Here is a 21,093-nt window from a genome sequence, read left to right as displayed (position 1 = left end):
CAAAGACGGCGCGGGGCACTTCCACGCCACACACCGCATCAGTGTCTGCTCCGCCGATGCCCCGACGTGATAGAACTCTATCCTGACGCCGATGCTGCAGGCGTGAGTATCAGACCGCACGCGCCCACAACGCTAAACGACAGGCCCAAAACGCCATTCGCACGCTGGATAATGGCTTTTCACACGCCCACCTCTGAGCTGGTGCCACTCCTACGGACTACTTTGCCCCACAATGTTTTTTCCCCTTAAAAAGTATATGTTGGGCTGCTGTATAGCCTATGTCCATCTGCTGCAACTCCCTTTACAATGCTGTATTGGGTGTTGTGATTGGTGCTGTACTTCTTGAGTTTACCTGCCTCAAAGGTTTCAGCTCTCTCTTTATAATAGTAGTATAGATATGACGCTGAAGGGGTCATTCCCTTCCCTCAGTTTAGGCAGATATATGGGCTCCCAGAGAAAGAAAGGCTCAGATACTTACAAGTTAGACATTGGGTGCTTCAACCCCAGGTCCGCTCCGACGCAGATAGGCTCCTTTCCCTTTATGAAAGATGGCTACTCATGCGCACATCTGATAAAAAACTCATCTCTGATCTGTATAAGATGCTGCAGGTAAGCTTCATACATACATATATTCCCAGCAAGGCGCGATGGGAGAGGGAACTAGGCAGGGCGCTCAGCCATAAGGAGTGGAACAATATATATTATAGGGCCCGACACTCCGCATGGGGCTCACCGAGACCCTCGCGAAGGTAGTAACCTACCGGTACTAAACTCCGAAGCGCTTACACGCAATGGATCATACGCAGGAGGCGACATTTTGGCGTGGCTGTGGCCAAGTAGGCACTTTAGTACACCTGTTGTGGGAGTGTGATCACGTCCGGTCCTACTGGACCCAGGTGTTGGACGAGGTAGGCAAGCATTTCGACGTTGAGATCCCACGCTTTCCAGCGTATGTATTGCTCGGCCTCCCTAACCCCTTGATGTACCCGCTCCGGTCTTGCAGAGGCAGGCAGATAGCAATTGTGTTGGGGTCGGCGACACAAAACATACTCACACATTGGCAAACTCCCAATTCCCCGACATTCATAGGTTTGCTACATCGTCTATGGAATGTACTCGGTATGGAGAAGTTAACACTTACTTTGGCAGGGGAGGGATCCAAATACAACGAACTGTGGCAACCCTTTTTGTCGCTCCTAGCCACGAAATTCAGGGAGGTCATCTGCCCCAGATATCTCCGCCTGCTGCGCCTCACTAGGTCCCAGGGGACGGCCTGAGTGGCGGGGGGGGAGGAGTCACGGGTGGACTCAGGAAGCTTAGGCAGTGGACATGGAACACGGGGGGGAGGGAGTTGGTTGGATGGGAGGGAGGGAGGGAGGGGCGCTTAAGGGGGTTGTTTTTTCTTTGGTTAGAATTATGCTTTGTATGCGACACTGATTGAAGAAGCACCTACTGTCGAGTTTTCGTCTTGGACTTGCTTGATATGATTATATATTCCATAGCTCTGATGGTTGGTACCTGGCCACACGCTACCATATTTGTGTGTTGCAAACTTAAAACAATAAAGAAATTTAAACCATAAAAAGAATATAAAAGCGGCATAAAAAGACATAATAAATCATTTTAGGCAATTATCCAAATTTCTGGTTTTTAAGGAAAGACATAAAAAAGATGCAACACAGTAACAGACCAGATGATCAGACAACATTCTTAGAAAGAACAAATCTAGGCGAGATTGTTTAAATTTATGCTTGCGCATAATTAGAAGTAAAAATCTTTTACGGTGATCAATATAAAATTTACAAAAGAAAAAAATGTGCAGGTCAGATTGGGGCGAGGCACCAGCACAAGGACAGCATGATAGGCCTTAAGAGTTCCAGTAATTAAAGCCTTTATGGAAGGCCTTAAAAGAATAATACCACCTATGGTACCACCTGCACCTCTTTGAAACCTTAACATTGTTCTCACAAGGCTTGTGGGTCCACCTTTTGAACCTTTACACAACTGTTCATTACAATTTCTTTCATGAAAGCATGCCTTTCTCATTACTATCACCTCACTAAGCCGTGTGGGTGAGATGCAGGCATTAACCTTAGAAGAACCCAGTTGAGTTACCTGTGTTCTTTCCTCAACCTGATTCAGTAGCAGATAGAACTCTACATACACTTGATGTCAAAAGAGCACTATTATATTGATAGAAAAAAAGATTTTCGAAAAACAAAACAATGTTTTGTTGCCTTTGCTCCACCTCATAGAGGAAATCCTATCTCTAAATCCACTATTTCTAGGTGCATTGTTAAATGTATTCAAACTTGCTATGTTAAAGCTAAACTAACTTTAACTATACCTCCTAGAGCACATTCTACTTGAAAAAAAGGAGCATATGTGGCCTTTTTAGGCAATATTCCCATAGCTGACATATGTAAGGCAGCCACACGGACTACACCGCACACATTTACAAAACATCATTGTGTGGATGTGTTAGCACATCCACAAGCTAATGTATGACTAGCAAAATGGAAACTAGTAAAGAGGTTACTTTTAATGTGACACGCTTCACACAATGCCTTCCATACCTTAGAAGTTAATTGAGATCCTCTGTCGAAAGTGATGGAGCGAGGTTAGCTATGGAGTTTTACCACATGTCACTTGTTTTGGTGCTGTGGGAATAGCTTCACAGGCCACAAAGTGAGCCATCTTAGGTAATCTGCCTACTATTACGAGGAGTGTTTTTACCTTGGTCTTTTGGCAGGTCAGTGATAAAGTATACAGAGATGTGTTCCTATATGTAAGTTGGTGTGGGTAATGGATGTAAGAGTCCTCTATTTTGAGACTGATCGGATTTGGCTCGAGCCCACGTGTCGCAGTTCTGCGTGTAGGCAATTGTATCTTTCTTCCAACTGAACCACCACAAATCCCCACTGGCTAACTCCAGGGTTTTTGTATTTCCAGGATATCCAGCTAGTTGATTGTCGTAACACCATTTGAGGACTTATCGCTGTAACTGTTTGGTAAAAATGTACAACTGCTTGTCTTGAAAGGGCAGATCCGCAAACCATTGAGTACCATTTATCTTGTTGTTGGCATGGAATAATCTTGTGTAAGGGGACATGATTCTTAATCTTTTCCAAGAACTGCTTTGACATTGTGGCTCTCACAAACTGGTTTCTGAAAATCATAGGTGGTAAATGCACTTACTTGGTTGTTTTTGCTGTTTACTCATAGTGAGATAAGATATCTGCTTCGTTATTTGCACACCTCATTTCAAAGGTTAAAATGAGATAGAATTTGGCGAAGAAAAATGTCCAGTGCAACTGCCTTGGTGTTAGTGCTCGAACGCACCGTAAGAATTGTAAGTTGCTATGGTCAGTGAACACCACAATTGGTAATTTGTGCTGAGCAAATAATGGCACCATTCTTTGAAGGCAAGTCAAATGGTCAGTAATTCCTTCTCTGTCACGGTGTAAGAACTTTTTAGACAGGTATACCACTGGATGGAGCTGATTGCACTTAGGGTCTTTTTGGGATAGTATGGAACCTATGGCCTCTACTATCAATGGCTGGTTGATGTCAGGATGCTTAAGAACTGGTGCCGTCCTGAACAACCTGTTTAATTCCTGAAACACATTGTTGGCTTCTGATATCCAAGTGAGCATGGTACCTTTTCCCAAGATTCTGGTCAGGGGAGTTGTTTTAGTTTAAAAATGGTTAATGAAGTGTCTATAAAAATAAGCGAATCCCAAGAATCCCAAGTGATGGACTTGAATTCAGGCCAATCTGTGATAGCTTGCGCATTCCGTTCTGCCATTGTTATATCTCGAGGGGAAAGAATAAAGCCTAAAAGTTCTACTGTGTCGGTTTTTATGTTTTTGAATTAGAATGTTTTTATTATGAATATGTACATTCAAAAATAAATACAATCCTTTGGTTTTTAATTGATTGTTGTGCTTTCCCTTTGTCACCTCTCCCTGCGTGTATTATCCAATTTTCAGTTTTTCTTTACATTGATTACTTTCCCTGTATAACAAATTCAGTTACATAACAGGGGGTCCTTGTTACCTACGCCAACATCTCAGCACTAGCCTTGCTGAATACATCCTGAAAGGAGTGGTATATCTCTGGCAACTCGATGTCCTGTTCTGCCGCTGTCGCTATGAAATGGGCCTTGGTTTCCCTAGTTGGTTGTTGCTCTGGGGCGCTGGCCTGATTATGGTTTTGTACCAAACATTCATGGTGACACCATTCAGAATTGAAGGTTATGCTTCTTGTAGCCCAATCGATGATGGGGTTATCCTTCATCAGTTGAGGATAACCCAAAATTACCATGAACTGTGGTGCATCGATTACATTAAAGGAAATAGCCTCTTTGTGACTAGTGTTCTACGAAGAAAACAACATAGTTATGCTGATAGTAGAGCGCGTGATTAATCTGGATGTGAGTAGCGTGCTATCCACTGCTCGAACATTTTTAGGTTGCTCCTAGGTAGTGGTGGGAATATTTAGTTTGAAAAAGAACAGTGAGTCAATGAAATTTCCATTTGCTCTGGAATCCACAATGACCACCACTTTTCCGTCTAGCAGGTTGTTACTACGAAGCAAACTTTGAGGACTAAGTGAGGTCCTCAGGTTTGTAAGGTGTTTGCGATGAATTGGTCAGGAGCTTCTGGGTGGTTACTCAGGGAATTCTCCTATCTGTTCCCTGAGCCAGTTAGTTTCGTATTGAGCACTCCTTCACCAAGTGCCCCTTTTTTCTGCATTGTAAACACAAACCATTTTTGCGTTGAGAGTACTTTTCTTCTTTAGTGAGTAGTATATGTAGGCCCATAGATATCCATGGGCTCACTGGTGTCTTGATAAGTAGTATTACATCTTTCTTTAGGCCGTGTATAGTCCAGAATTCCAGTATTTTTTTCTCACTTACCTGTCAGCGAAGTGTGGATCCAACCTGAGAGTCAAGACGATGAGTTCCACGCAACTTATTGGCTGTGGATTATGTGCAATGATATTCAAATGCTTACACATGTATGACAAAAAGTATTAACAATGATTGGTCCAATGGAAACCTGTAACATAAAACCTCAATAAACAAATTTAAACAAAAAAATCTTCTTGGCTGTGGATCTACGGATCTACCACTGTGCCACGTCATGTTGGCTCTCAATACAACGCGGCAAGGCATGGCTGCCTTATATAGCAGCGGTTCCAACAAAGATGGTGGCTGCGATTTCGGGACTAAAACGGTCCCCCCTCAAAAAAAGACTCAGGAATTATGTTGGCTGGGGCATATCATCAGGTCATAGTCAGGGCTTAAAAAATTAACTCAGTATGGCGAGCCAGATTACATCAGGACTAGCTATTTCTAGGGCCTACTAGCCCATTGTGGCGAGCTGACCACAGACGTTCTTCTTGGTCACAAAGTGAATGAGCGCTAAAAATACCTTTAAATTTTGTTATCTTGTCACAATTGCTCAGATATCACAAACAGAGGTCAAAAGTCAGTTTGTCTTCCTACATATATCTGTGACTGAAGTTAGAGGATTTTGTAAAGTGAACTGTGTGCCAATTTTGATGGGCAAAGCATATGAAATGAAAGGCTGGAAGTTTTCAGGCTTTTTTTCTAACAGAACACTGAAATAGCTAATGAGTGAACTGCTCAAACTTTTCAAATATATTTCACATTGTTATAAAGACACATTTTTGTAATTCTGTGGTGTAAAAAATAGATTTTAATAGGATCAAAAGAAATCAGAGCACTTAACTTGGTGATGTGCAAATTTAAAATATTTTTTCTGAAACCCAATTACCAAACATTGTTTATGCGCTATATGGTTTTATCAGAAAATCAACGTGTTTATGGGAAAGTTCTGTGGCCATTCAGTGGAAAATGTGCTATCTATAAATGACAGTGCACTACCACATCATGCTTTAGTAATATATTTGTGAAAGGTGAGTTTTTAAACATCGACTGGGAAATATTCCTGCTCCTACCCAGATGAAAATGCTATTAGTGAACTAAGAGGCAAGCCAGGGATCATTTGTACCCTATATGTGGGCTCGATTCTTATTATACATGGAGCAAACGTTTAGTCTAGTAAATTAATAGAATTTTTTTTTATAGATAACCTAACCTAACTCTTGCATTACAATCTCCTCAGCGACTTTGTTCTACCTCCTATTACGGCCTCACCATGATTTTTCCAGATGATATCCACCCGGCACCTCTGGGCATCCCACCCTGACTGCTTGTTTCTTGTAAAATGTATCTACCTTTTTTTTATCCCAAATGTATCCACCCCTCCTAAGTCTTTTGTATACCACTTGTCAATCCTGTAAAGCGCTCTGATACCCTTACGGGTCTATAAACAAAAATTTATAAACAAAAATGAAAAGAGTGCCCTTGACGGAAAATAATGGCTCACTAGGGGTCCTTTTTTACCGAAGAATTTGCAGTGCCAAACTCACCCCGACCAGAAGCAAATCAGACTGTCCATAGCCAATTGATTATAAAACAAACGTAGTTTTTTTATTTATTCATTTTTTTAGGATATAAATGTATGATCTTTGGTCACAGAGGACATAATTACATCAGTATTATAACATACAAATGACAGTTCAAGAATCGGTTGTGACAAACAATTTTATATGCTCAATTCCACACACCCATTCCTTCCGCCACACATTAAAAAAAACTCTTATCTCTCCATGCATTCTAGAATTATTCAATACATCCACAAATTCCCACACATACTCATACATTCAACATTCATCATCCACATAATGTATAACAATTGCCAGGTATTAAATGATGCACTGGGTCCCAAAAGAGTCAATCTGTAGGGAACTGGAGGACTCAAGGTAGAAATGGCAGGACAAATTTTACGGTTCTAGTTCGCGCTCTATAAAACATAAAAATAAAATGAAGAAATAGCAGAAATAGTGAACTTCCAAATTTGAAGGTGCTTTGTTATGTGATAATGAAGAAAAAGACGGCTCCATAAGACAAAATATGTGCCTAGGATCACACAATGTGAGACCAGTTTATGGGTCAAGTATATTACAGTTGGGTCGAGAAGATTACTCAAGTTGCTAAACCTGCAGGTCTAGTAAAAATGTTGGATTTTTTTAGCCCTGATAGTAGTTTGATCAGTGGTTGCAATAAACAGAGTGTTTTTGGAAGTAAGTAATGCTGTAGTTACAGTACATGCATAATTTCTGCAAAGTCAACAGGATTGTGGCAAGCAAAACAAATGATTTAGTTACAGTACATGCATACCATATTGTTGTTCTGTTCATAGGGTGCCATTACAAAACATATATGCAGTCTGATGTGCTCTTGTTTGTGCTTCTGATTCATATTGCTTCTGATTCATATCACATTGAAGGAGTCGGGGAAGGATCAAGACACATGCTTACTCAAGTGGTAGTCAAAATACCCCTAGCTCCAAAACACATGAGGGGTCTTGCCTGAGTGTGATACCACCTTTACACAGCTGGTCACCCACCTCCTAGCCAGAGCGACGGCCTAGATGACACACTACCTGCTAGCCACAGACACATGATCCCCAGAACCTAGTCTCCCCTTGCAACTATGTCCTGTTGAACTGTGTACCTACTGTGTATAATTTTTTATTTCTGGCAATCTTGCTGCATTGCTCGCCATCTTAGCTCTGATCAATATTTTCTTGTATTCTTATTGTACCTTGCACTTACTAAATAAAAACCTTAATTAAAAAAAACTCCATGTACTCCCTCCTTTAAATTCTAACATTCCTTCACATATTACACACCATAACATACCCACAATTCCACTGACAACATTTAAAAACTTAACCTTAGACCTTCTCCTGACACTAAAAAGGACACCCACCAATTCAGTGTCATCACACTGGTGTCTGAACCCCCTTCTTAGCAGTCTTAGTAATAACATTAAATATGTATTTGTAAAGCGCACTTTCACCCGGAGGTATCTTGGCGCTGAATAACAGATGTTTATTATTACCCAACTCAATGGTACTCATTTTATCGATGTCAGATGGATGAAAGGCTAAGAGGACCCACCGAGATTTGAACCTGTGACCATGAGGTTGAACTCAGGCCCATTAAGAGGACGCATTAGTCCACTGAGCCTCCAGACCCGGATTCCAACCTTTCTTTCGTGTCCATCTGCTAAATTACTTAAAATTGACTTCGATGAAAGTTTAACTTAATTTTCCATAAGAACTATGAGACAGTAGTTTTCTTGTAGATCCCGCTGCCCTTTTTTAAAAAAGTTTTTGAAAAACTTAATAGGAAGGAAATGTCTTTCTTTTTTTAGGACTGACGCTGCTGGTTTTTTGATTGAGAGTTCACTGAGGCCTCCTAACCATACCTCAGTGCCTGTGCCCTCACCTTAAAACTATGTATGCGAGATCGGCTTATACCTAATTGACATAAGCTTAACTTACTTGTAAGTCTCTAGTAGATGGTGCACAGGTACCCAGGGCCTGACAGTCAGAGGGTCACCCCTGGAACTGCAGCACTGATTGTGCAACCCTGGGTGTGACAAAGGTAAAACATGTCTCCCAGTCTGCCACTCTAGTTTGGAAGGGCAGTTTAAAGCAATGGCAAAGCCCATTCTTCCCTTTTAATATATGCAAGTCACCCTTAAGGCAGGCTTAACTAGCCCTAAGGCAAGGTGCTGTATATTAGACCAGTGGAACATGTACTTTTACATGTTTCAACAGTAAAAACCCACAATTGTCGTTTTCACTGTGGAATAAGGCTAGTAGATCCATTGGCGAGAGCACAGTTACAAGCTAACAACTCAGCTTTGCTATTATCTGACGGGGACTACTAAAGTTGATGCTGTAAGGTATTAACCAACTTGTTGCACTATGCCCGATTTGATGTCCAAGTCCGAATTAATGTAACTTGTTGCAGTGTGCAACTTTTACAAAGTTGCCACTTTGTTGCCCAAATCCCATGTAGAGAAGGGTTTTGTCCCTGAGACAACCTTCTCCCCTCCTGGGGAGACGTGCAAACCATTCCCTGGAAAGGACACAATAGTAGCCTGGGTGGGGGACAGGTATTACCTCTCTCTGGCAGGAAACCACATGGGTTTTTGTGCAAAAGGCCAGCTTCATAGTAGAAGCTGCCTTTGAAGGACAAATGATGAACACTTGCAAAGAGGCTACTTTATACCTTTAGGTAGACAGCCTGGCACTTGAGAAGAAGTGGGCTAACCAGTTACCAAACCGTTTTTTCATGGCTGGGTATCCCACTTGGTAGCCCTGCCTCTGGGTTGGACTAGAGAGCTCTACACGCTAAGAGGGTTCTGCCATCTTGAGAGTCAGCAGAATGGAGAATTCTGGGATAGACAGATGCCACACTTCACAAGAAGTGGTCATCAGGAGGGAGGGAACCTAGTTGCCCATTGGCTATTGACAATGAGCACCTCGAGGCAAATTTCTGGGCATAAAAGGGCACGCCTGGCACCCAGAACTCCGATTTGGACAGACTGGAGTAAGAAGGATTGCGGTGCTACACCATGGACCCGTCAAAGAAAGACTGCAACAACTAAGACTGTACCTACTGAACCTTGTAGCTAACAAAGGAGAAGGGACTGTCCCTGCTGTGTCATATTCGTGGAGAAGTTGTTTCCTGAGCCCAGCTGAAGCAAGAGACTCCGCAGGTCAGTAACTGAGCTGTTCGCAGCAGAGGGCCTCAACAGCTGAAGAAGCCTGCTGGGGCAAGTTGGTTGCCCGAATTTTCTGACCGCCTCTCCTCTCTGCCATGCAACACCAAGGACTGGGACCAGATGTTCAATGTGTCCCCAAGTCGGCTGAACCAGGGAGAGTCGACATAGTGCAGTTTGGTCACCCAAAAACCAAGTTTATCGTCCATGGAACGATTCTACTGACCATGATACTGGATCACTTGTAGCCCAGTGGCGACTGGACATCTGCCTGGACTGGGAGAACTTCAAGGGACGCTGACCCCTGTGGCCAGGACTACCTCATCGAGCTCATGGACTGAGTAGTAGCTGCAGTAAGACCCCCGTTTATCGCATTGCATCACTGAGCATCTTCAGCATCCAGTATCGTTTGGATGAAACCCACGATAGGAGTCTATGGCAAGGAGATAAAAATGCCTTGAACTAAATGAAGACTGCTACTTCCTTTGAAGTATCTGTTTCTGAGGACCATGCTGGTTCCCCTGGCTGGCTCGCTGCTGGAGTTTGTCGCCAAAAGTAACTGAAAGTAACCGCATTGATAGTTAACCCAAGTTTCCTTGAAAACGTTTTCAAGTGTTTGATTTATTAAATTTGCCAAAGCTTGTTTTTGGGTAAGTAAAAAAAAGTGCATATTTCCTGTACCCTGTAAAAGCTATATTTCTGGAACCCTCCAGTGGATCTGTTTTGATTTGGTGTCTAATATTACATAAAAATACTCTTTATTTTATAAATGTTGGATTTCTTGAGTGTCTTGTTAATAAGTCTGGGCGGTGAACTCCGCGCCGCTCACGGAGTTTGCGGAGTTTTCTGCACAGTTCCCAAAAACTCTGCGCAGAGTTTTTACCCTTCCTCGCGTTCATCAATGTCTAGTTGGCGAGCGTAAGCGAGGAAAATCCACCTCCCTGCAAGATTTTTCCTCTTTCGCGATCGTCAACTTCAAGTTGGCAAGCGAGAGCGTTGAAAATCAACCTCCCGGCGAGATTTCTCAACGCGGGCGGTCAGATTTCTCATTGCGAGTGGTCACGTTTACTCGCGACCGCTCGCGTTGAGAAGCTACCTGCTCGTGCCAGAAAGCTGCTGCTCTAGTAAAAATCTACTTGAGCGGCAGAAAGAAAGCAGCACCCGCTTGCGCTGTGCACGATGCCGTTCACGATGATTGACCAGTGCGGACAAGCACCTGGCACTGAAAATCAACACAAACTGCATCTATCTAAAGAAACTCCGCTGCTCGCGGAGCTCCGCGTAGTGCGGCTGAGTTTTTTTGCACTTCGCTGAGTAACGAAACTCAGCGTACTCCGACCTTCGTCTTCAATTGTTTTGGTGCTGTTTAAATGCTTTATGCGTGTTCCATTCTGTAAGCCTGACTGCTCAGAGCCACAGCTACCAAGGGGTGAGCTAAAAGTGTGAGAAAAAAAACCTACTGGCCGTAAAGGCGTTGTTGGTAAGTGAATAACATGGTGAGGTTGCACAACCACGCCATATAATAAACCCCGTTTCCTCACAATAATCAATATGCTGCCCTTCCATGAAGAAGGAATCAAACCATACGTTTGCCCCACCGAAAAACTGGTAGCAATAACCTGGTCAGAAAATTACTTGAATTCCATGTTTACAGCAACTAAAATTCTTAAGGCACTGTGGTCCCCAAAAGGCTTAATATAATCTCTGAGTATTATTATGTACACCAATGCCCAAAGAGAAAAGCCATTTAAGCGCATAGCTAATCTCTGATCCATCTTTGGTAATGCTGCTGCCGTCATTTATGCCAGTGAGAGTGGCTTTGTGAAGAGCCCACACCTTCCACGGTTAATGCCTAAAATGTTTTGTCGTCATTTGGGACTTATTGTCTTCCACATTAGAGTCTAAAGTTCTTCTATATGTTTACATTGCTGTTTCCCCAACATGCTCGAGTCTGATTATATTTTTTCTAATCTCATATTGCCTAGACCCAATTAGACGAATTTTTAGCAGCCACTCTACTAGACGTTTCCAGAATTGATTGTGTCTATTTTGTATTCATAGTCAAACCAAGGATTTTTATCCTCATGTGGTTTAACTCTAATTTGATTCATTTAGAATCTTACATGTTTTAGAACATTTGTCAAATTTGACTTCTGGTCCCATTGAGGTTTCTCTACAATTTGAAACGGTTATATTCGTGTTCAGAAATGTACCACACTAGTTTAATTTTAAGTCCGATAAACTTCTAATGCCACCCTATTCTTTTTTGCATATCAGCACCAAATAGTCAAATTATCCTGGAGTTGGATTTATTAAACCCTATATTACATTTCAGTGGGAAGTAATTACTCTTATACCAGTCTCGAAATCTTTTCCACACCTGGCAATAACATGAAATGCAGCATATTTTTGGTACCAAAAGATGATAAATGCATTGGATAGGTCGTGATAGCCCTTCAAATCTTCAATTTAGTCGTTGAATGTGCATAGCAAAAAGGGCCAGTCTCAGAAAACGATCATATTATTTTTCTGCATTTTGAAATATGTTGAAGGTAGATTTCACAAACAGAGCAGGTGTCTTCTGGATCTGTCCAAACAAGCAACAGTTAAACTCTACGTTCGAATAAGTGAGATCATCAGGCATCAATTAATCAGAAGTAGATATACAATGAACAAAACGTCCAGAGATATGATCGCATTTGCTTTTCATTAGTAATAAATGTACTTTACAGATTATGAAACAACTATATATATTTTTTTACTTTAGGGCCTCACAGCCTACTTGCCAGTAGGTATTCAGTATTTAATGTAATCCGGTGGACCGTAAAATTGTAAAACGATGACGTTGACAACAATCATCAACTTGCATGCTCACTCTGCTGTATGTCTTTTACAGAGCCTCTGTACCATATACAGTGAAGCCATTTAAACTCATCAGCCTGTGCCAGATTTTATGCAAACAAAGGTAGACTGCAGAATTTCTGAGGCTGATGAGCTGACCCCGCTGCAGTACAGGAAGCCATGGAAATTCCGACTGTTTGCCATGTAGCTTGCTCTTGCATTCAGTTCTGTCCTGAAAACTTATATTCTTAGCCTCTGTAATAACTTGCTGATAGTTGAACATACTTCTATTAATTTCAAGTGCATTGCTTGATGCAAGTCTCATAGAAGAAAGATCAAGATGAACTGTGACCCTTGCAAATGTTTACTAAATTACCAAACTTGTTTCGAAGGAGGCCATTTTTAGTGCCATTATCATGCTTGTTCTGACTTTGCAAGTTGCAATATCCTACTGTGGACACCAACTGTATGCTTTCTCCCAGACCGTACAATTTGTTTGCTCTCTGATTGAGGAATTGGGAGTAAACAATACTCGATCAGACTTCTGCAGTTTCATCTTACACATATCATGGATGTTTGGGACAAATGTATTGCCTCTATGAAAGTCCTGAGCCTTGGGTCCAAGTCTGTAGAGTCAACTGATTTTAGATATTTGAAATATTAGAAATTCCCATGTCTGCCCTGCCAGAAATATGTGCTTATTGTTAAACGTATTCTACACTTGAGGACCATTTGACACATCATTCATGCCAATCGTGATAGTATCCCTCATGGTTTTGCAGACATCTGCGGATCCAGAAGTTAAGTTAAGTAAATAAATAAATACTAATCTCAGATTTTCCCGTGGAGCCATTTTGGGTTCAAGGATCAGTGATACTGGAACCATCTGATTAGCTGGTTGCCACCTGAAGAAAAAGGTTGTGTCCGTCATTACATGATGGATGTATTTGTCCTGATAAAAACTTGCCAAAGGCACATAGTGGGCGGGCTGATTGAGTTCACTCTGTGCCCTAGGCCCATGTAGTGAGAGGGCCCAAAAGACCCGTGCCACGTTGGTATTTATTTTTAAATGTTTATTTTTGCAGTGGGTCTACTACCCAGTACCCTGTATCCAATGCAGTCTGAGAGACATGGATCCTGGCTGAGGACAGCAGATCTGGTGGAAGTTTCATTACCAGTGATTATGCTAATCAAATTTGCTAATAATTTTTACATGTACCATGCATCATCCATCCGCTCACCGCTCTCCATTAATTCGCCATTTTCTAGCCGTGCATTCAACATTTTCCAACTCCTTATTCACCAGTACCTGTCCTTCGATTCATTATTCTCCATGTATTCATTTACTATGCACTCTCTTTGTTCATCCATTAACATCCGTTTTGAACTATCCGCATCTATATAGCATTCAGAACCGCTTACAAGTTGAACCACAGAAACACAGACACTCGCACACCAGTAAGCAGTACTCTTCCACACTCCTTCAGCTGTGACTTTCATAAGTGGACACAGCACGCCAGTTGACTACCGATTGTACACCGCACACTAGAGAAGTTTTCAGAACTGCCCACAACATGGCAGAGATAACGTTTGGAACTGGACGTGATTCTGCCGGAGACTTTCTACAGCCATCGCTATTATAACAATGATGGCTATGAAAAGGAAGTTCCTGACTTGCTGCCTTTCATGCCTATGATCACTCTATGTAAAATAGGCAAACCCAGTACTTCTATGTACTGCAGGTTAATATAACAAACTGTCAGATCTACTTAGCAGATTGGTGTAATTATTCAAAGTGGGACATAAGGGTAAGTAGCCAAACTTATTACCTAATGCAGACAAGTGGTGCCTAAGACTGAAACGTGGGAATAATCACAATTCCTGTAAAGTAAACGGGCTGTGTTCCCCGTATGTCTCCCACAATTCTAACAGGAAAAACATCTAAAAAGCGTAAGTTATAATCTTTTTTAGATTTTATGCTACTGAGCACTGAGAGTCTCAGTTTAACGGTAATTAAAGGTTGGATTTAGTGATAGCTGTTTACTGTAACTTGCTTATACTCTTTCTTGTGGTATTGTTTGTTATTTTCATGCACAATTCTTAAACTTAATCCTTTTCAGCCTGGATGGGAAGAGCGAACACACACGGATGGAAGAATTTTCTACATAAACCACAGTAAGGGTTATGTTATTTTTTTAATGTCGTGCAACCATCTAATAGCCTAAATGGTAATTGTTGACCTTAATAAAAAATATTCTGCCATTCCAGGTACCAAAAAAACACAGTGGGAGGATCCTCGATTGCTGACTTTAGCAATAACCGGACCAGTGAGTGTTTATACATATCTTTGCAGTCGATGAGATTTCATCTATTTATTGTATTACATTTATAAAAAGAAAGTGCCTTTATAGCATGTTTTATTTAAAAAGCGCTAGAATGTAATGGACGCAGAAACAGAAGCAGCGTTTCTATAGGCACCTTCACGAGCTATATTTTATTTTACAGTTACTGAATTTGTTGAGCAGACAGTAGAACCCAGAAAAGATGGTGACATTCTTCAAAGAGTCTTTACAAGCCTGAGTGTTACCCACTAACACTATGTGGCATGTAAACATTTTATGACTTATAGCGTCAACGCATACATACTGGTATGTTGTGTGTGTTGGCATACACGTAAGTAATTTGCACACAAGTATATCCCAGTGGCGCTCGCCCGTTATAGTTAAGACATAGTTAGCACAGGAAATGTTTTTTTGCTAATACCTTTGGTACCACTTCCCCAAAAAACTTTCATCCACCTCAGGTTTTTCCTGGGAAGTTTCTGGGTGATCCATCAAGCGGGACCAAGAAAAAAGGGGGCGGTCCCAAAATATAGTTGCCCATGCCTTTTTCCTTGTAACAGTTGAACAGCGATGCATCAAAAACAGCTGAGAAGAATTATACCAAATTTGGCAGAACGCTAGATATTAGTGTAGAAAGTATGTTTTTTCTGAATTGGTGTAAATTCGTTTGCTGGATTTGCAACAGTTCTGTAATTGCACAACTTCAAAAAAAATAGATTGATCTCATTGGTCGAGAGGGCTTTCTTTTTCCCTTCGTCAACCTTGCTCCCATCGCAGCTCGCTTTCTGATTGGCTGGCCACAACATGAAAAGAAATGTAGGAGAGGCTATTACTGGATTCAGGGGCTTTTTCCTGCTATCCTAAACATTTTTTAAATGTATATCCTGCCCACACTCTTTTGGTCAGAAAACACAGCTTGGCTCCCACCTGGGCGAGAGCAGTGAGATCAGCAGCAGGCGGCTCCTACCACCACTACAATGGGGCCTGGCTGGAGAGCGGGATGAGGCTCTGGGCACCCTGGAGTTTCCTCCATGGCCTCTAATGGCACCTGCATTGTGGTTGTCGCAGGTGAGCACCGGGGTGCCCATTTACCAAAAATATTTGCCAGCTTCATTTGGCACCGGCATGGTTTCTGGTGGGGAGCCGGCTGGGGCAGGCGAGCTCCTCCTGCAGCCACCAACATTAAAAAAAAGTTGTGGGTGCCCTGGCACTGGAGAACCCCAAAAAAGACAAAAAACAAACAAACAAAAGGAATAATACATGAGTGGCACGAGCCAGTCAGTCAGCAAAAATCTTTATTTGATCTCTGTAACAGACATCATAAAAGCACAATTTAATCACGGCATATTATATATACAATACAGGCAATGTTAGAAATCAGATAAAACATCTAAAATATTCACTAAAAGCTTTGGTTGTTATTGGGTTGAGAACACTTCATTTAGATACATCAATTTCATGGTTACAATAATTAGTTTAAGTCTCGGACCTACTAGGGCCTTTCTCTTTCTCATGCAAGCCCAAACGAAGGTGGCTACAGGAAAACAGACAAAGTGATCGGAAAGCGTCTTTAAAAAGTACAATGCCACCCTACATTGAGAAAAATTACGACACCTAAAATTGGGAGGATAAAAGCTTCTCTTTCTGTGTGATAAAACTTACACAACAGTACAATGTGAAGATCTCACTGGGGTGACTGATTATCACATTGGCACGGTGTCAAAGCTGAGTGTTTAAATTGTTTCTCTGGGAACCCTAGCATCACAGGGATAACATTCAAGCGAAAGCGCAGGAGAATGTATCTATGTTGAGTGAACGTAATTCTAGATAGATATGAGAAACCTTCCCCTGTTCTTTGGCGGATAAGGTCATATACAAGAGATGATTTTTGTTACCAGTTCTTTTGTCTACGGACATATTTAGCTCTCTGCATAAATGCCTCAATTATTTTTGTTTAGAGACCCTCTTGCTGGATGCTGGTTCCCAAAATAGTTTTTCCTGTCCTATTTCACTCAGTCCTGCTTCTACGTATCTGAGCCAGCCAATCTTGTTATAATGCTCCAGCTTTATGCAGTCTCCAATTATGCACTGAGTTAAATTAAGTGTCCCTGCGCCAAATAGAGATCCATAACAAAATTGGTGCCAATCTAATTGAGTCTGTTATATGAGGCAACCCTAAATTACTATGTAGAATGTAGTTAGAGAATTACTAGGGGAGCGAAACCCTAGATTTAAAAAAGCTGTCTTCTGTTATTTGAAGTTTGTCAATCTGAGCTATCTCCCTGACTCCCGCACCATAGGTTTCTCTCCATGCCTAGGACTCTTGCAATCACCAGGTTTACCCAAGAGAGACAATTGTTTATTATTCACTGTTCCTTGCAAATGTTGTGCACGGTGTGGGGTGGGTGTTACGTATGGTAATAAAATACTAATTTATGTTTAAAAAAACAAACTAGGAATTCACTGAAAAATAATCAAATGTTAAAGTGACGTTATAGTTAGGTTTGTTAATAATATCCTACATTGCATTTAAATAAAACATATATATTCACTGAAAAAACAAAGGTTAAAGGGACATTCTAGTTAGATGAAAATGTCAGTTAAATCATACAGTTTTAAGCAAACAAAACCACTGAAATGTACACATTATTGTTAATTCGGGCCTTAAAGTAACTATAACTCGCACCCTCTCCATTCACTGCTTATGGCCCTCACAAGTAATATCACTCATGACATGTTCTATGACATCATTGATAAAATCACTGCAACATCTGAAATGACCTTCATGGAAATACTCTGGATGTCGCGGGCACGAGTTAGTTACTTTAGGGCACAATGCTTTTTTTGTTTTGCTAACAGTTGTGGCACCTTTCCTCAAATCTGCACAAAGCTTTCCCCAAAAATGTGCGCTCACTTTGGCTTGTTCATGGCATGTTTCTTTCAGATTTCTTAAGTGTGTGTGGGGAAGTGGGTCGATGAGTACTTTACTAAATTTGCATTTTCCATTGAATTTTTTGTTCATTGATAAGAAAAAATCACCAGCTGAACGGAACCGGATTACGGATTACTGTCAACGAGTTCTCCCCGATAGGACCCTCGGGGTCCGCTTTTGAATCTAGACCAGGCCTCGGTCCCGTGCCCCTCCACAGGTCTATGTCTCTTGAGGATGCCTGATCCCATGGCCCCATCACCAGGGTCACAATGCAATAGTCCGTTTCAACTCCATGACTGTGCCACATAGAGACATCTCAATTGCGCCACCTGGCCAGTTTTTCTGGCGTCACATAGGAGAAATTGATGAGGAGGCTTAGTACAGGGTCTTTGACCCCATTGTCCATATTGTGCAAAGTGTGCTTAAGGCCACCGGTATGAGGAGTATGTCTATGCCTGTGGGCTAGACATCTCTCCTACACTGCTTTAGTCACTCCTCTTGGCCTGGCCACAGAGGAGAGAGAGTGCATTTTTTGCAATATTGATCAAGCGGGCACCTTTGACCTCTGGCTTCTACTGGTGGAAATGAAAAATAATTTAGTGACGGAGGTCCTCCAGTCAGGGCAGACTAGCTTAGAACCAATGCTTCCATTTAAAAAGGCCCTTACAGACACCCTTCTGGTTCAAGCCCTGTTTGGGAATCACAGTAAACTGTCATGTGGCATGCCACATCGACAGGGTCTGGGAGACACAATATTTTTGACACAGCACCCCACAACCAAACGTTTTGTGGTACAGGCATCCTCATTGAGGGTCAGTGAAGGGTCGTTCCCCACTGCCCCTCCGAACAGCAAGTCCAAGAGGCTGGACACTCCTTTCGGCAAAAACATTTTATCCTCCACAGGGTGGCTCTGGTTGGATTGATCAATACCGCTTGCCTTTTGTGCACCATCAGCATTGTTCCTAGCTTGGACCAAAGTGTTTCTTCCTGCAACATTTCTTTTTGTTGTGATCCGTTGCTTGTCCCAGCAGCTGCATGTGCACATTCCTTCATGAGGTCGCAGTCTCATGGATTGTCTTTCCTGCATTTTTCCAAATTTAGATCTTTCATGAATTTACATGCTTCAGTCAACTCCATTGTTGAGCTGGGAGTCCCACTGTAACATCACAATATATTTTCTATATTAAAACTAGAACTAAGACTGGAACAAAGACTATTTAGTAGCATATTTGCATCATTACAAAGAACTGAACTTCAGCTAATCGAAAACAACCAGTCTGAAGACCACAGCCAGACAGGCCACCATCCTTCAGATGTATTCCACACTTTGTGCTTGTAGAGAGTCCCCTGAGCTCTGCTTAGGTTTCTCAGTTTCAGCTATTATCCAGAGAAGATTTCTTCACAATTCAGTTCATTTTAATCAAGAAAATAATCAGATGGAGTCTGACACACCTTAAAAAAATAAAATAAACATCTTTCTGATGGGTTCTTCTAACCACAGATTCTTTACCTTTTGAATATTCCCCAAGCATCAGACAGGATCCAGAAAGTTCAAAGTTGTACTCTTGCGCTCTAGTAGTAACAGGAAACTCGGCTGCCATACACAGAAAAACTATACTCTGTACTCGTCAAAATCTAATGGTCGGTCCTATTCCCACTGCTAAAGTAGTTCCCTTTGCAGATTTTGTTGCAGGTCAAGCCCTCAGACATGGCTAAGTTCAAGCAGAATTCAACTTCTTCCTGCCATATTTGAACTCCAGAGAAGGCACGAGGGTATCAAAATGCCTCCTGGTCTTGCTTCTGATCCCCATCTGAGCTGATTCCGAGCTTGATCCCAAAGTACCCTGAATTTCTGGATGCCGTTGGCCCTAAGAAACTGCAAAGGCATCCAGTCAGACTTCCCCCAGCTGGATTTTTCCCCGGGCGCCATTTGTGCCCTCTGTTCCAGCTATGGGTTCTTATCTCGCCCCGGTGCCTACTTCGGTCCTGGCTCCATTCCCCATGCTAGGTCTTTCGGCATTAATGTTGATGACACCTGCGCTAGAGGAGGAAGCCTTACCCATTCTTCTCTCTGCTCTCCAACTCGACCCAAACTTGACCGAGACACTGCCCCAATCACACTGGGGTGCAGCTTTTCAGCAGCCCAGACGATTCAGTTGAGTTGCCTTTTCAGCCCAGGTATTGCACAATGTCAAATTACTGATCCATACATTGACAATTTGATGAAGTGGATGACTTTGTTCTCCAGTATCATGAGGACCATAAGGATAAGGAGTTACAGGATGCCATTGGTCTGGTTTCCCCATCGGAGCCTGCTATGGGAGAAAGTGTCTCCTTCACTGTCGTGAAGCAGAAACTGGCAGTTGTACATTATTTACAATTACCCACCATGGAGGTAAAGGCGGATGTCTTCACAGAGGTCCCTGAACCAGGCTTGACACCTACGGAACCGGGCTCCGCCAGCTGCAGAATAATTCTGCATAATCCTTGATAGCAGAGAGCTAGCTCAACTTATTTTATAACGCTAAGGCAGTGTGGCGGGCTCAAGATTCTGCTGGGGCACTGTGTTCCCCGGAAAACCAGTCAAAAAGGCACTTGCAGGCTCTGGGGGATGAGAGCACGAGGCCCGACTGAGATATCGCGGAGCCCGGGACGTTGCTGCGCCAGACGAAACGGAGAAGTGGAATCATCCTGGCAGTGTGGTGTACCCGCGATCATAGTGTAACGAATCCCGCTCTGTGGTGAAGTGGTGGCGAAGATTGAAGCCGAGGCCTGCACCGTGAGGCCTTACTATAATCCTGTGTGCCTGAGTCCTAGCGGGGGAAGTCGCACAGCCCTCAGAGGAGACACGGGGTCAGGCACCCTCACCTCCGGCGTGGTCGCTGCATGTGGAGCAGCTCCCCCAGGCTGTTGGGAACTTGGTAGGCAACCTACAGACATAGGTCCCGGCAGATCCAGAGATTTACTGTACATGAGTAGCTACATTTAGACAATTGGTGAATCACCACAGTATAGCCTTACCCCCTCACCCCACCCCTCCCACTAACCGCGCTCAGTCACCCCTATGGCTGCACTGCATGCTGTGAAGACCCTGCATGTAGTGAATGAGTGTGAGACCCAGTGGTGCTAACGAACGGCGGGTCCTGGAGCTGGGGGGTCTCCCTGGAGCTCTGGTGCTACATTTACAGAGGGGAAGCTTGAGGCATACACAGCGGCACAAAATTCAACAGCACAAGTGGGCAGACACCCTTCGAACCTGGGGACGGCCACACACATATACCATATCATTGAAAAATGGGGAAACA

At 42.6% G+C, this 21,093-nt stretch overlaps 1 protein-coding gene across 4 annotated transcripts in view; it reads left to right on the top strand.

Annotated features, from left to right (window-relative positions):
• The window catches only part of NEDD4 (NEDD4 E3 ubiquitin protein ligase), a 2,078,892-nt gene that overhangs the window by 1,329,620 nt on the left and 728,179 nt on the right, over nt 1-21,093 (top strand). For all 4 annotated transcript variants that reach the window (XM_078684873.1, XM_078684874.1, XM_078684872.1 and 1 more), the window contains 2 exons: nt 14,635-14,689; nt 14,783-14,841. In XM_078684873.1, coding sequence (XP_078540999.1) covers nt 14,635-14,689; nt 14,783-14,841 — 114 coding nt within the window. The remainder of the gene's footprint in view (nt 1-14,634; nt 14,690-14,782; nt 14,842-21,093) is intronic.

Source organism: Lissotriton helveticus, chromosome 3_2 (genome assembly GCF_964261635.1).
Source record: "Lissotriton helveticus chromosome 3_2, aLisHel1.1, whole genome shotgun sequence".
Classification (NCBI taxonomy): domain Eukaryota; kingdom Metazoa; phylum Chordata; class Amphibia; order Caudata; family Salamandridae; genus Lissotriton; species Lissotriton helveticus.
The sequence above is the reverse complement of the archived record's forward strand: the minus strand, read 5'-3'. Positions and strand labels throughout refer to the sequence as shown.